The 12836-nt window shown below is 40.9% G+C and overlaps 1 protein-coding gene across 1 annotated transcript in view; it reads right to left on the bottom strand.

Moving 5' to 3' along the window:
* Nucleotides 1-12836, bottom strand: part of LRP5 (LDL receptor related protein 5) — a 169907-nt gene that overhangs the window by 42961 nt on the left and 114110 nt on the right. The window contains exons 8-10 of the mRNA XM_084857481.1: nucleotides 4199-4415; nucleotides 1433-1722; nucleotides 787-1013 (exon numbers count right to left, since the gene is read on the bottom strand). Coding sequence (XP_084713607.1) covers nucleotides 787-1013; nucleotides 1433-1722; nucleotides 4199-4415 — 734 coding nt within the window. The remainder of the gene's footprint in view (nucleotides 1-786; nucleotides 1014-1432; nucleotides 1723-4198; nucleotides 4416-12836) is intronic.

Below are 12836 nucleotides of genomic sequence, written 5' to 3'. Positions count from 1 at the left end.
ATGCCATAATTGGAGCCTCCCAGGTACAAAGTGGGAGGGAGCAAAGTGGGTGCCACCACAAAGAAAGCTCATCTTCTGGGTTGCTGCCAGATGGTTGTGGTACCAGCAGCAAGGCCTCCTCCAATGAACTTAAGAACAGAACAAGTCTATATCAGGAAAGGTGATCTGCCAAGTAGCCTGGTCCCAAGCTGTTCAGAGCTTTATATGCCAGCAACAAAATCTTGAACCTGGTTCAGCAGGTAACAGGCAGCCAGTGCAGTTGCTTCAACACTGTGTAATATGTACACACCCAGGTGTTCCAGTTAGCATCCTGGCCAATGCATTTTGATCCAGCTACAGCATCCGGACCAAGACACGAGGGTAGCTCCACATAAAGCACATTACAGATCTAAACATGAAGTTACCAATGCAAAGATTACTGTAGCAGATAAAGGTATCTGCGAGGCGCCTAACTGGAAGGCAGATGGGTAAAAATCTTTATAAATCAAGAAACACGTTTTTAAGTCCATTTTATGACCTTAGGGAGCTCAATCATTTTGTACATAGACATCAAGCAATATCCGAATTCTTGGTCACACTAGCTGGCATGAAGACTCACATCAGTCAGAAATGACTTGCCTACCACCAGCAATTGAATGGTTGCCAAATTAAAATAAGCCATTTGAATTGACAGGACATATGGATTAGCTGTGGCCCTTCATATAAAGCATGGCCTGTGTGCTGAACCCATTGCCTGTCACTGTTCTAATGAAATTATGTTGGAAAAGAAAAACAAATCTTCCTTACCCTTTAGATGGGTCAAGAGCTAAAGACCTTGGATTGTCCAAATCCTTCCATACAAGAACTTGCCGGTATAGCCCATCTAGGCGTGCCACTTCAATTCTATTGGTTCCAGTATCTGCCCAATAAAGGTTTTTCCCCATCCAGTCCACAGCCATTCCTTCAGGGTAATCCAGCCCAAACTCAATCACATGCTCAACCGTACTTCCATTCATGAAAGCCCGGCTTATTGTCTACAAAACAGTTTTGTGGAATTATTATAGGCATTCAGGAACACAAACCAAATTAAGTAATAACTGTTTTACTAAAGTTATTAACCCAAAGAAAAAGAAAATGCATATTTAGAAAAAAAATTCTATAGCACTGCTAAAAAGAAAAACCCACTCCAGTATTTCAAATAGACATTAACTATTCATACCAAATGGTAGATAATATTTACATTTATCTTTATATTCTTGTAGTACATAGGCATAAACTATTTATGCCTATTGATTTCATTGTACAAGAAATACTAAGTCCACGTGTTTTATTTTGTAAAATTTACAGGACAACTCATTTATTACCAAACTATTGTTCTGGAAATAGTGGACTGAAACTTACTGTGTACAGCAAGCTATCACAACAATCTGTTCAGTTAAGATGCCATGAATACCTTTAAACTAATATCTGTCCAATAGATTCTGTTGTCAGACACATCAAAATCTAGCGCAGATGCTTCCTTGACACCAGTAAGTGGAATAGCTACATCATTATTGTTTGTTTCAAGAGAAATCCTATGAATGGCTGCCCTGCTGGTGAAGACAAGGAAGGCTTCTGGAATGATACAGGTCTTCATATCACTAAGTAACTCCAGTCCGATGGGACAGGCACATCTGCACTCCTGAGGTGTGAAGAAGCACAAGTGACTGCAGCCTCCATTATTCTCCGCACACGGATTCGTTCCTGGAAGGTAAAACAGTTATTTGAAGGGGGGAAATTGGCTAGGATAGAACTGCATGAACCATAGCTACAAATATTGCAGTGGTTGGGGAAGAGAACTCATATGCGGGGCCAGCATCAGTGGTAGGCATGGTTGGGCACCTGTTGAGGGCCTAGACCCCAACAAAGGCCCACTAATAAAAGACCTCTGGACTTGCTGTTCTTCTTTACCACTGCAACCTGCTTGTCCATATGCCTCTCACTCTGGCCCAGACAATGGGGATGGTGAGTAGGAGGAGCATTACTTGCTTACTGGTTCTCTGCCTGTCAAGCAAGCCAGTGGTAGCAATGATGAAAAAGAGGGACAGCAGCAATAGCAGCTGGTGACAGTGGTGGCAGGAAGCTAGACTTATTGAAGGAGGGGGGCCATGGAAGGTGCCTTGCCCAAGCGCTCTCAAAAACTTGAAGCTGGCACTGCTCACATAGCTGAAAGAGCTCAAAATAGACCTTATCCCAAGCCATGAACTTGTCTTCTAGAATTCCTCTGAAGGAAACTGATAGAAAGCATTTTCCCTCTCATTTATTTCAGTCGTATTTGAAATCTGGAAGTCCCTGGTCCTAAAGTTCACTTCAGTCACAAACTCATTAGGTGACCTTTGACAAGCAACTATCTTTTTCAGCCTCAGCTCCCTACCTGAAATACTGGGAACTGTAGTAACTTTAGCATCAAAATTAAATATCCAAGTTTGAATCAGGTAGCTAAATATTTGAATTAGATATCCAAAGATTGATCCACTTTTTGAAGTGTAACAGATTCCGGGCCAAAATGAGAATCCTGAACAACTTGGAAGCAGGTGGACCAAATTTTGTCTGGCTTTCCTACAGCTATCAAATATGGTTTGGCAATAGAGAAGACCTGGCTCCTGAAGAAATCCTAACTGTGGGCAGAGTACGACGCTGTACAAAAGGTGGTAGATTTCACACTTCTAGGGGAGATTTCACAAACCTCTCAAAGTGATCTTGGAGGTGCTCAGTTAAGTAAAGTTTTACTTAACAATTTTTCTTAACAGAGCTCAGTTAAGTAAAGTCAGAAGGAAAGCTTGCATATATAGGCAGACATGAAGGGTATGAATAACTACTCTTTTCAGACATCATAATTAAACAGAAAGCCTCTCTAGACATTAAAATAGGCCAAAAAAGTATAATGGGATCTGCAGCTAATACTGCGTGCCTTTGCCATTAAGAAGCTAAAAAGGGAATTTAATCCTTTTAAGTAACTTTTTATTATTTTTTCTTTTTCTTTCTTGCTTTCTTCTTCCTTTTCCTTCTTTTTCTTTTTCTTCTTCTTCTTCTTCTTCTTCTTCATTACTGCTGTGTCCTCCTAAGAATACTGTATTGTTGGAAACTGTAGATAATGATTTGGTTATTGGTACTGTTTATTTCATTTATAAAGATAACAAATAGAATAAAAAGCATTAAAAAAAAAAGAAGCTAAAAAGGGAAGGTATTACAAGTGCATATATTTTGTGGCCTGTTCAGTGCATCTCTAAAAATCACACTCGTTTCTCATTTGCAAGACTGCATGATAAACTACTTATTTTACCTAATAGAACAACATAGGTAGCATGAGGAAAAAATAGGTAAACATCAGCACTCCAAGAAACCAGATGACTAATATCATGTTAACTCCACCAGCTCATGCAATCGTTTTGGACACAGCTTGGATAAGATGCCCCTTCCCTCCACAATCATCTATGCGTAACCTGCCAATACAGTGAGTGGAGAGTGAGGATAGGAAACTGGGTCTGGGCAAGTTAGGAAAAGGCCCATACCAATGGTTCAGACCCTACCCCAATATTTGCTACAAACTCATAGGGGGACCAAAAGCAAGCCACACCCCCGTTTGTTCCCCCCACCTCCCCTAATCTCAAAAACTATCATTGCATATAGATTATGCATGCATCCTTCCCTTTGCTGCCAAGAAAATCTCCTGACAGCTAAAGTAGGATGCAGGTGCAAGGCCCTTGTCAACTAGGAATACACGTCTGGGTGGATGTATAGGTCTGCCACTTGCTTTCCATCACCCAAGGGGCTCTCTCTAAGTGAGAGCCCCTTCAATGGATTCAGTTTGCTCAGCCCCACATGAGCTTTCTCACACCGTCCCACCCCCCTCCACCACACACATACACACTATCCCCAAACCCACTGCAGGGGATGGGCTAGGGGACTGTTGAGAAGGGGACTGGTGCCACATCCAAGAGCTCTGAAGTCTCAGAGCTGACTTTCCCAAGGTTCCCTTGCCTGTCAAGACAAGGAACTCACAGGGAGGGTTTCAGTTACTCTGTTTTGGCCAATGCAAGCTTGTCTTCTTAATTAGCAGCTCACTCAACATTTCTAGATAGTGCCCACTGCCATTACAAGACATTGGCTATTGCTTTCATTGCAAAAAATATTACTGTGAAACATTAGTATGAATCAATTATACATTGCCTTCACTTACCAACAGCTTTGGTGACACTTGCTGCTTTAAGGCCCATCAGGTCAGGCAACTGATCAATGATGATGTCTCTACTTGCCCTTACTTTGTGAACTCTTTCAATGCTTCGCCTTTGCCAGTCTGTCCAGTAGATGTAGTCACCCAGCAAAGTAAATCCAAATATATGTGGAAGTTTATCTTCTATAAGAGTTTTTCTCATGGTTCCATCCATGTTTATTACCTGCAAAAGCAATGAGAGAAGATATTTACTGTAGTCCAACTACAATGAAAGAAGATATTTATTGTAGTCCAGCTACAATAAATTGTTTGATCATTGGGTATTAAAAAATGCCCTTGTTGGATAAGACCAAGTTCCATCTAGTTTAGTTTCCTGCTTCAAATGGCAGTAAGCCAAATTCCTCTTGGAAGCTTACACACAGGACAATATTCCTGTTTCTCCTCAGCATATGGTATTCAGAGATATTCCATGGAGGTATATTGTCCATGGAGGTTCAATTTAGCTCATAGCAGTAGATAAACCCATGCATCTGTATAATCTTTAAATTATTATAGTATTTTAGCATTTTATATCCTACTTTTCTTTCTGAATAACTCCCCCTGCAAAAAAAAAATAAATGGCTAACCACGTAATCAAACACAATAAAATGAGCATAAATAAAAGCAAACAAAATAAACTATAAATGGTAGGCAAACAGAAGAATACAAAACACAATAGGTACGTTTAGGATTGTAGCCACAGCGTAAAAATTGATTAGCACTACTCACTTCTCTGCTGCATCTCTTCCAATGAACACTAACCTGGTTTGCATGATCAAAATAAGCCATGGTGCCTTATTTAAATTGTGGAGCATGTGGGGCACAATTTCCATAATCACCACCCGGGTGCAGCTTGTCATGTCGTCCAAACCTGGGCAGCATGGCTTGTTGGAAAGGGAAACAACTCTCTGTTGTATGGTTATTGTGGTGTAATTTCCCCCTCCAATAAGCCATTGGCCAATAACAGTGGCTTATTTTGATTGTGTGAACTGGCCCACTGTCTCATCTGCTCCTAGTCCTTCTATGTTCACAGTCTTTCGAACTTTTGAGCAATTGGAATGTTCACAAATTTTCCATAATACCTCAACAGCTGAGCCAATGGCTAGAGAAGTTTTCTTTCAATATATTCTTTCAATATAACGACAGATGGTTAAAAAAAAAAGAAAAGTCCGTGTGTACCTCAAATCTCCCCCCCCCCTTTTGTTGAGTTTGGGGTAAATTCACAAAACAACTATTTTTCTGCAAATGTACTTTTCTATGCTTAAGCTTGACATTTATTTTGTTGCTATGGTCTTGTTATGCCCATTGTAATGCGCCTAAAAGATTACTCAATGCTGGCTATGTCTTTGAAAACAATTTATATATCTATTACCAATAAGGACATATCTTTAAAATAATTCCTAACTAAACCATCAGCTGCTGTCAGCAGTACATAATATGCACGGGTTAGATTACTTGGTAAAATGGCATGTTAAAAACAGCAGCAGAGATCAAGTAGATGATAGCAGAGGTTCCAGAAAATAAGATATATGGAATCCATTAATGGCAATTTGAAACCATGTGTCAAAACAGATATATACTAGTCAAAGCAGAAATACACTAGAGTGTTTGAGCGTATCAGCTCTTCCCAAGTATCCATATTGTATTTCACTCTGCCATGGGACACTTATTCAAGGTACACCAAGTTAAGATGGCATAAAAAAAAATCTAGACACAACTTGAGCACCTAAAGATGACTAAGTGACACAGGTTAAGCATCATTTAAAAATGCAGGTATATTTTTCTTTGGAATAATGGACTTAAGACAAAAATTTATCAAACAATGTCATCATCCAGTTGCTCTGGACAAGTAACAATTCCTTTTGTTTGAGCAGCTTGCCAAATCGATTGCTGAAGTTGTCCTGTAGCACACTGCAGTCTGGTAAATTTTTGTGCTCAACTTCAAGGCAATATATTTCTTTCTTTTTTTTAATTTGGAGAAAATATACTTAAAAAAAAAGGCACCATCTGAAAGAAGGTTACACATTTTGATGGAAATTGAGAAACATGAGAATACTGAAGTGGTGGTGGAAGAGAGTTGTTTTGCCCCATGAGAATTATGCTATGATGTTCCAAAAGGCTCTGTTTTGTCCCCCATGCTGCTCAAAGTCTACATGAAACAGTTAAATGAGGTCATCTGGAGCATGGTGTAATCAGTCTGCTGATGACAACCATCTCTTTCCATGGAAGTGCCAGGTCAATGGGTTCGTATGATTGCCGCAGCTTGTCATGGCTTATTGAAGCCACAATGAGCTGTGGCGCTCACAGGAGGCATCCTGAAAATTGAAGCCATGACCGCAGCTTGTCGTGTCATCCGAACCTGGTGGGGATGGATTGTGTGAGGGTTAAACAACCCTTGCATAATCCTAAAACAGGACATGAGTTCTGCAAAGATTATTTAACCCTCACACAACCCACCCCCACCAGATTTGGAAGATGCAACAAACCACAGTCACGGCCTGAATATTCAAAATGGCTGCCGGCACGCACTGCAGCTCACTGTGGCTGAAAGAAGCCATGGTGGGCTGTTTGATCATGCAAACAGGCACACTGTTTACTATCAGTAATGGAATGGTTGCGGGCTAACGAACCTTCTGTGGGTGGGTGATTAATCAAGACTCAGAGGTAGTGTTCAGCCTAATCTGGATGGGGTTGCAATCCCCTTGAAAGATCAGGCTCGCAGGCCACTAGATTCAGGTCTAACTTTAGAGGCTCAAGAGGCCTCTGTGGCACAAAACATTTTCCATAAACTGCAGCTGATGTATTACCCACAAAATGAAATTACGCATGCACCGGTAACAACTTACTGGGGTTATTTTATTTATTATCATTATCATCATTTAAATTTATAGATCACCTGTCTGCAATTAGGTGCCAAGTCAGTCAACAAAAGTAGTACACAAATACAAGATAAAAGCCAGTATCAAAAAACGGACATAAGACAACCTCGGCTGAATCAGACTAAAAGCCTATCTGGTTTAGCTTTGTGTTTCACACAGTGACCTGCTAGTCCTCTCCTATTGTGGCTGCCCAGCAACTGGTAATAGCCCACCCCAAATAAAAAAACAGTAAATAAAAGCAAGAGCAGATAAAAACAAAAACAAAACAAAAAACCATCAGCAGCTGATAAAAAAATCACCTCTACAGGCCAAAGTCGTGCCTAATGTTGCAATGCCTTGTATGTCAGGCTTTCTCTGAAGATGGGTCAGAAACTACAGTTGGCGTATAATACAACAGCACATTTACTAACTGGGACTGGATGTATGGAACATACCCTGCCACTTTTAGAACAGCTACATTGGCTTCTGATCCATTTCCAAGCACAATTTAAAGTGCTGGTATTAACCTATAAATCCCTAAATGGTTTGGGACCAGAGTACCTAAAGCATAGCCTGCTCCTGCATGAACCTGTCCATACACGAAGAGTGCCCTCTGAGACCCTACTCCAATTCCCACCAAATGGACAACCTGTGGCCCTCCAGATAGTTTGGCCTACAACTCCCGTCAGCCCTAGCCAGCATAGCCAATGGTGAGGGATGATGGGAGCTGCAGGCCAAAACACGTGGAGGGCCACAAGTTGCCCACTCCTGATCTAAAGTAAGTCAAATAGTGACTAGAGGCAGGGCCTTTTCAGTTCTGGCACCTCATCTTTGGAATTCTTAGGGAGGTTTGGATTCTATTTCTTTTCTTTTCAACAGCAGGTAAACCCCTTTCTATTTGTTGAGGACCTTTTGGGTTTTTTATGCTGGAATCTGCTCACGTTGTGGTTTGCTTTATTACTTGATATTTATTGTGTTTTATGTCTTTATTCTTGTATCCTGTTCTGAGAGCTTAGGAAAAAAAAAGCTAATAAAGTAAATAAAGAAGTAAAATCAGCTACCTATCATATATTCCAGTCTTTAAGATCTTAGTCCTAAGGCAGTATTTACAAGTATATTAGCAAGTTATAACCTATGGCCCCAAATGTTTTTTAAACCACTTTTTTAATACCACTTTTAAAGGGTATTAAACATGCTGAAAAGGAGTATAAGGTACAGGAAAATTTATGACCATTTTCAGTTGTTCACTCATAGCTATAACACTGGCATACATATCTGACGTGCTGAACAAACACACCCTAATAGTGTACAAAACCTTGACACATTTCTAAAATTATGAAGTTACAGAGATGAATACTAACTGATTTAACAGTGCTTGTTTTATTTACTAGGTAGAAATTTGTTGGTATTCTCAGAAGGACACAGTTATTCCAAAATAGTGAACACCAGCAATGAACCTTAAAAAGATGTAGAATCGATCAATTTATATCACCTAAGGCAGGGGTGGGCAACTTGTGGACCTCCAGATATTTTGGCCTACAACTCCCATCAGCCTTAGCCAGCATAGTTAATGATGAGGGATCATCAGAGTTCTCTGCCAAAAGATCGGGAGGGCCACAAGTTGCCCACCCCTGGTCTAAGGAAACAGCTTTAGAAAAGCTCTATGTGTGTGCATCTAAACCACATATGCATTTTGGAGACTAGATACTGAGGAATGCATATAAGTGATAGGCTCAAAACAGAGGCAACCTGTAGAAATGAAAGGTTGCCACAGGGCAACTTGGAATGGCAGAATGGAACAGACAAAAAGAAATGGGAAGGTGCACCTTGCTCCAGTAAGACATATTTATTTTTTAAAATTTTACATTGCTACCGGTCTAAAGATTACCGCTGTCTTTTCCCTTTGTGTGATCGTCATAGGAAACTAAGTCCAACCTTGCTTGAATTACCATGGGGAAAAGTCTATTCAATGGTTTTGCATAATGCATGCAACAAGGTTAAATATTTTAATTACAAGACTGCCTACTTTATGCATCAGAAAAACAAAAGCACATGTTTACAACTTGATTTTAAAATATTTATTTTAGAATGAAAACTAATTTTTTGTCGAAATACTAAAGCATCACAAGAAATACTTGCAGAAACCCTTGAAAGATAGGTTTGTAAAGAGACATATTTTCAACTATTTTGTTTTCCATTTTGAATTAGTATTTGCCATTCAAAAAACTTGGCTGAGATTTGAGTTCCCACATTGTGGTTGATCTTCTGACAACGGTGTTCTGTATTTTTGTCTTTAATAAGGTACTTCTGATGAATACCAGCACTTAAGCCAACCTACAGCCATCTATAGGCCAAGACCCAAATTACTGTAGTTAAAAGTAGGAAACAAATCCATATATATAAGTTCAGCCTTTTGAACCAGTATGCCGAGTTCAGAATAGACTTTAGGCACCTTGGGCCACATTACAAAACATAAATGTTTGATATAGGCATAAATCAAGCATAGGAAATTGTACTCTGCATTGTCACCTGTAATGGACACATTGATACCTATTTTACTACATGAACAGATGCTAGGAATCAGCCACCAAATGAGGATTCCTGCTGCTTGAACCCGAAACAGTAGAAAGATATGTATGCACTTGTCATACAGTGGTGTACACACAGGGTACATGCAGCTTCCTGCTTTGACAAATTTCTATACAGATATAACTTCAGTGTGAAGCGGTCCCAAGCAGGTAGGGAAGAATGGCCTACAAATTCCTGCTTATGCATGTTGTGTGTGTGCGCACGTGAATGCACACGACAGAGAAACCAGCCAACCCCAATTGCCACAAATTACCTGATCACAAATTTCCAAACCATGGAGAAAAATGGAAAGGCAAAGTTAAAGCTGCAGATTTACATGATGCTTGGGTGTGGCAAGCAGCAACACTGAAACACTTTTTAGAGGCAACTGATATGAAGTTGATCACACATACAGCTGTAATATGAATTTACAATAGGCAGAGTCTGGAAGGTTAAATTTGGGCTATGCCTTATGAGTAGCCCAAATTAACTCTAATCCTCAAATCAGGTGTGGTCGTATTTTTCATCCTCCAATTAAACACTGTAGACTGGGGAATCATGTGCTGAGACAATTTACTGAATGTAGGTGCAAGTCTGTAAACCCAAAGTTTTAAAATTCCACAGGAATCAAGTGCTTATGAAGTTCCATAACATGGCATCCATAAGTGGGCTGGGAACCTGAACTAGTCTACATTCCTATTTGAGTACCCACTTCTTACAACCTCACCGCTGCACAATCCATGAATTATCTGCTCAATCCGAGTTCTTCTTTACACACTGTACTACTCATCCCCTATAGGCACTCTATAAAGTTTGATATACAGTCAGGGCCAGAAATATTGGAACAAGGATAACCGTTTTGGCAGTTGGCCTCTGTACACCACCACAGTGAAGTTGAAAGGAAACACACCAAGATGGGAGCAAAGTCAGGACTTTCAGCTGTAATTCAAGGGGTTGACAAAAGCGGGGCACTAACTATTCAGGAAGGACAGCCAGTGGCATACACACACCCCCATCATTGGTGGCTCATAAGTAATGGAACAAACCAACATCATTTCAAACTTAAGGAATACCTTTATTAGCTGGATGAAAATCCTTTGCAGTCAATGACTGCCTGAAGTCTGGAACCCATGGACATGACCAAATGCTGAGTTTTCTCCCTCTAGATGCTTTGCCAGGCCTTTACTGCAGCTGCGTTCAGCTGCTGCTTGTTTGTGGGTCTTTCTGCCTTCAGTCTTGTCTTCAGTAAATGAAAAGCATGCTCAGATTGGGTTCAGATCAGGTGACTGCCTTGGCCATGGAAGAACATCCCACTTCTTTGCCCCAAAACACTTCTTTGTTTTGGGTCATTATCCACCTGCAATATGAAGCGGCGTCCTATCGGTTTGGCAGCATTCGGTTGAATCTGAGCAGAAAGTATAGCCCTATACACTTTAGAATTCATCCTGCTGCTTTTATCAGCAGTCAGGTCATCAAGAAACACCAGTGACCCAGTTCCATTGGCAGCCATACATGCCCATGCCATAACACTGCCTCCACCATGTTTGACAGATGATGTGGTATGCTTTGGATCATGAGCTGTTCCTTTCCTTCTCCATACTTTTCTCTTCCCATCGTTCTGGTACAAGTTAATCTTGGTTTCATCAGTCCAAAGAATCTTATTCCAGAACTGGGCAGGCTTTTTTAGGTGTTTGCTGGCAAAGGCTAATCTGGCCTTTCGGTTCTTGAGCGTTACCAGTGGTTTGCACCTTGTTGTGAGGCCTCTGTATTTACATTCATAAAGCTGTCTCTTGACTGTAGATGTTGACAATGACATGCCTACCTCCGCAAGAGCGTTCTTGACCTGGCTAGATGTTGTGAAAGGGTTCCTCTTCACCATGAGCAGAATTCTGTGGTCATCCACTTTAGTTGTCTTCTGTGGTCTTCCAGGCTTCTTGCTGTTGCTGAGCTTGCCAGTTCATGCCTTCTTTTTCAGCATGTTCCAAACTGTCGTATTGGCCACTCCCACTGTTTTTGCTATCTCTCTGATGGGTTTATTTTGTTTCCTCAGCCTAATGATGGCCTCCTTCACTCGCATGGACACCTCTTTGGATCTCATGTTGGGAGTTCCAGTGAACAGCTACCAAATGCAAATGTAACACTCAGAACCACTTCCAGGCCTTTTATCTGCTTGATTGGTCATGGGGTACCCAGGAAACAGGCCACACCTGGCCATGCAGCTGCTTGTCAGCCATTCGTTCCATTACTGATGAGCCACCAACGATGGGGGTGTGCGTATGCCACTGGCTGTACTTCCTGAATGGGTAGTGCCCCACTTCTGTCAAACCCTTTGAATTACAGCTGAAAGTCCTGACTTCGCTCCCATCTGGGTGTGCTTCCTTTCAACTTCAATGTGGTGGTGTACAGAGGCCAACTGCCAAAACAGTTATTCTTGTTCCAATATTTCTGGCCCTGACTGTATATCTCCAGTTCAGCCAACTGCTCCTGCAAATGTTGTGGTCTTTCAACCAAAATTAAATTGCACTGGAATGTTCACATACAAAGTACCTCCCCTGCTGTTCTATCAAGCCTTTTATACATGGATTTTTGGGAGGGAGGGGAGAAAAAAAACAATAGAGCAGCATTTCCATCCCACTATTTACACTCCCTTCTTGTACCCTGTAAATTCCTACACAATCTGGTCTCCAGCACATACGGAATGTACTATGAACAGAGAATTGACTAGCCATGATGGCAACTGTGAACCACAACATTGTTATAAAACAGGAATCGTCAATCCCCATTTCAGTGTGATTAAGCTAATAAGCCACAAGTATAACCATAATAAATATCTACTATGCACATTTCCTTTTGTGTGAGATAATTAGTTGAAGGGAAATCTTAACAGAAGCTTCGCTAACATTTAACAAGCGAGGCACACTTGCCTGGTGCAACTTAAAACACACCCTGAAATTAAGCTACAGTTATTTTAGGACTGACTTCTCAGATATTCCAAACTGATTTCAACACTGGGGACTTCTCCAAATCAAAGCCTAATTTATAGTAGAAGTTTTCCTTCTGTCAGACTATTTTCATATTCACAGCATGCTCACTGATGCGTGGCTTGGCTTTTCTCTGCATCACCCAAGTCAGGTGATGACTGCGAGGACTGGCTACATAGCAGTTGCACATTGTCTTTT

The sequence above is a fragment of the Heloderma suspectum genome, chromosome 1, assembly GCF_057233095.1.
Source record: "Heloderma suspectum isolate Gila_16-S chromosome 1, 16-S_ref, whole genome shotgun sequence".
Classification (NCBI taxonomy): domain Eukaryota; kingdom Metazoa; phylum Chordata; class Lepidosauria; order Squamata; family Helodermatidae; genus Heloderma; species Heloderma suspectum.
The sequence above is the reverse complement of the archived record's forward strand: the minus strand, read 5'-3'. Positions and strand labels throughout refer to the sequence as shown.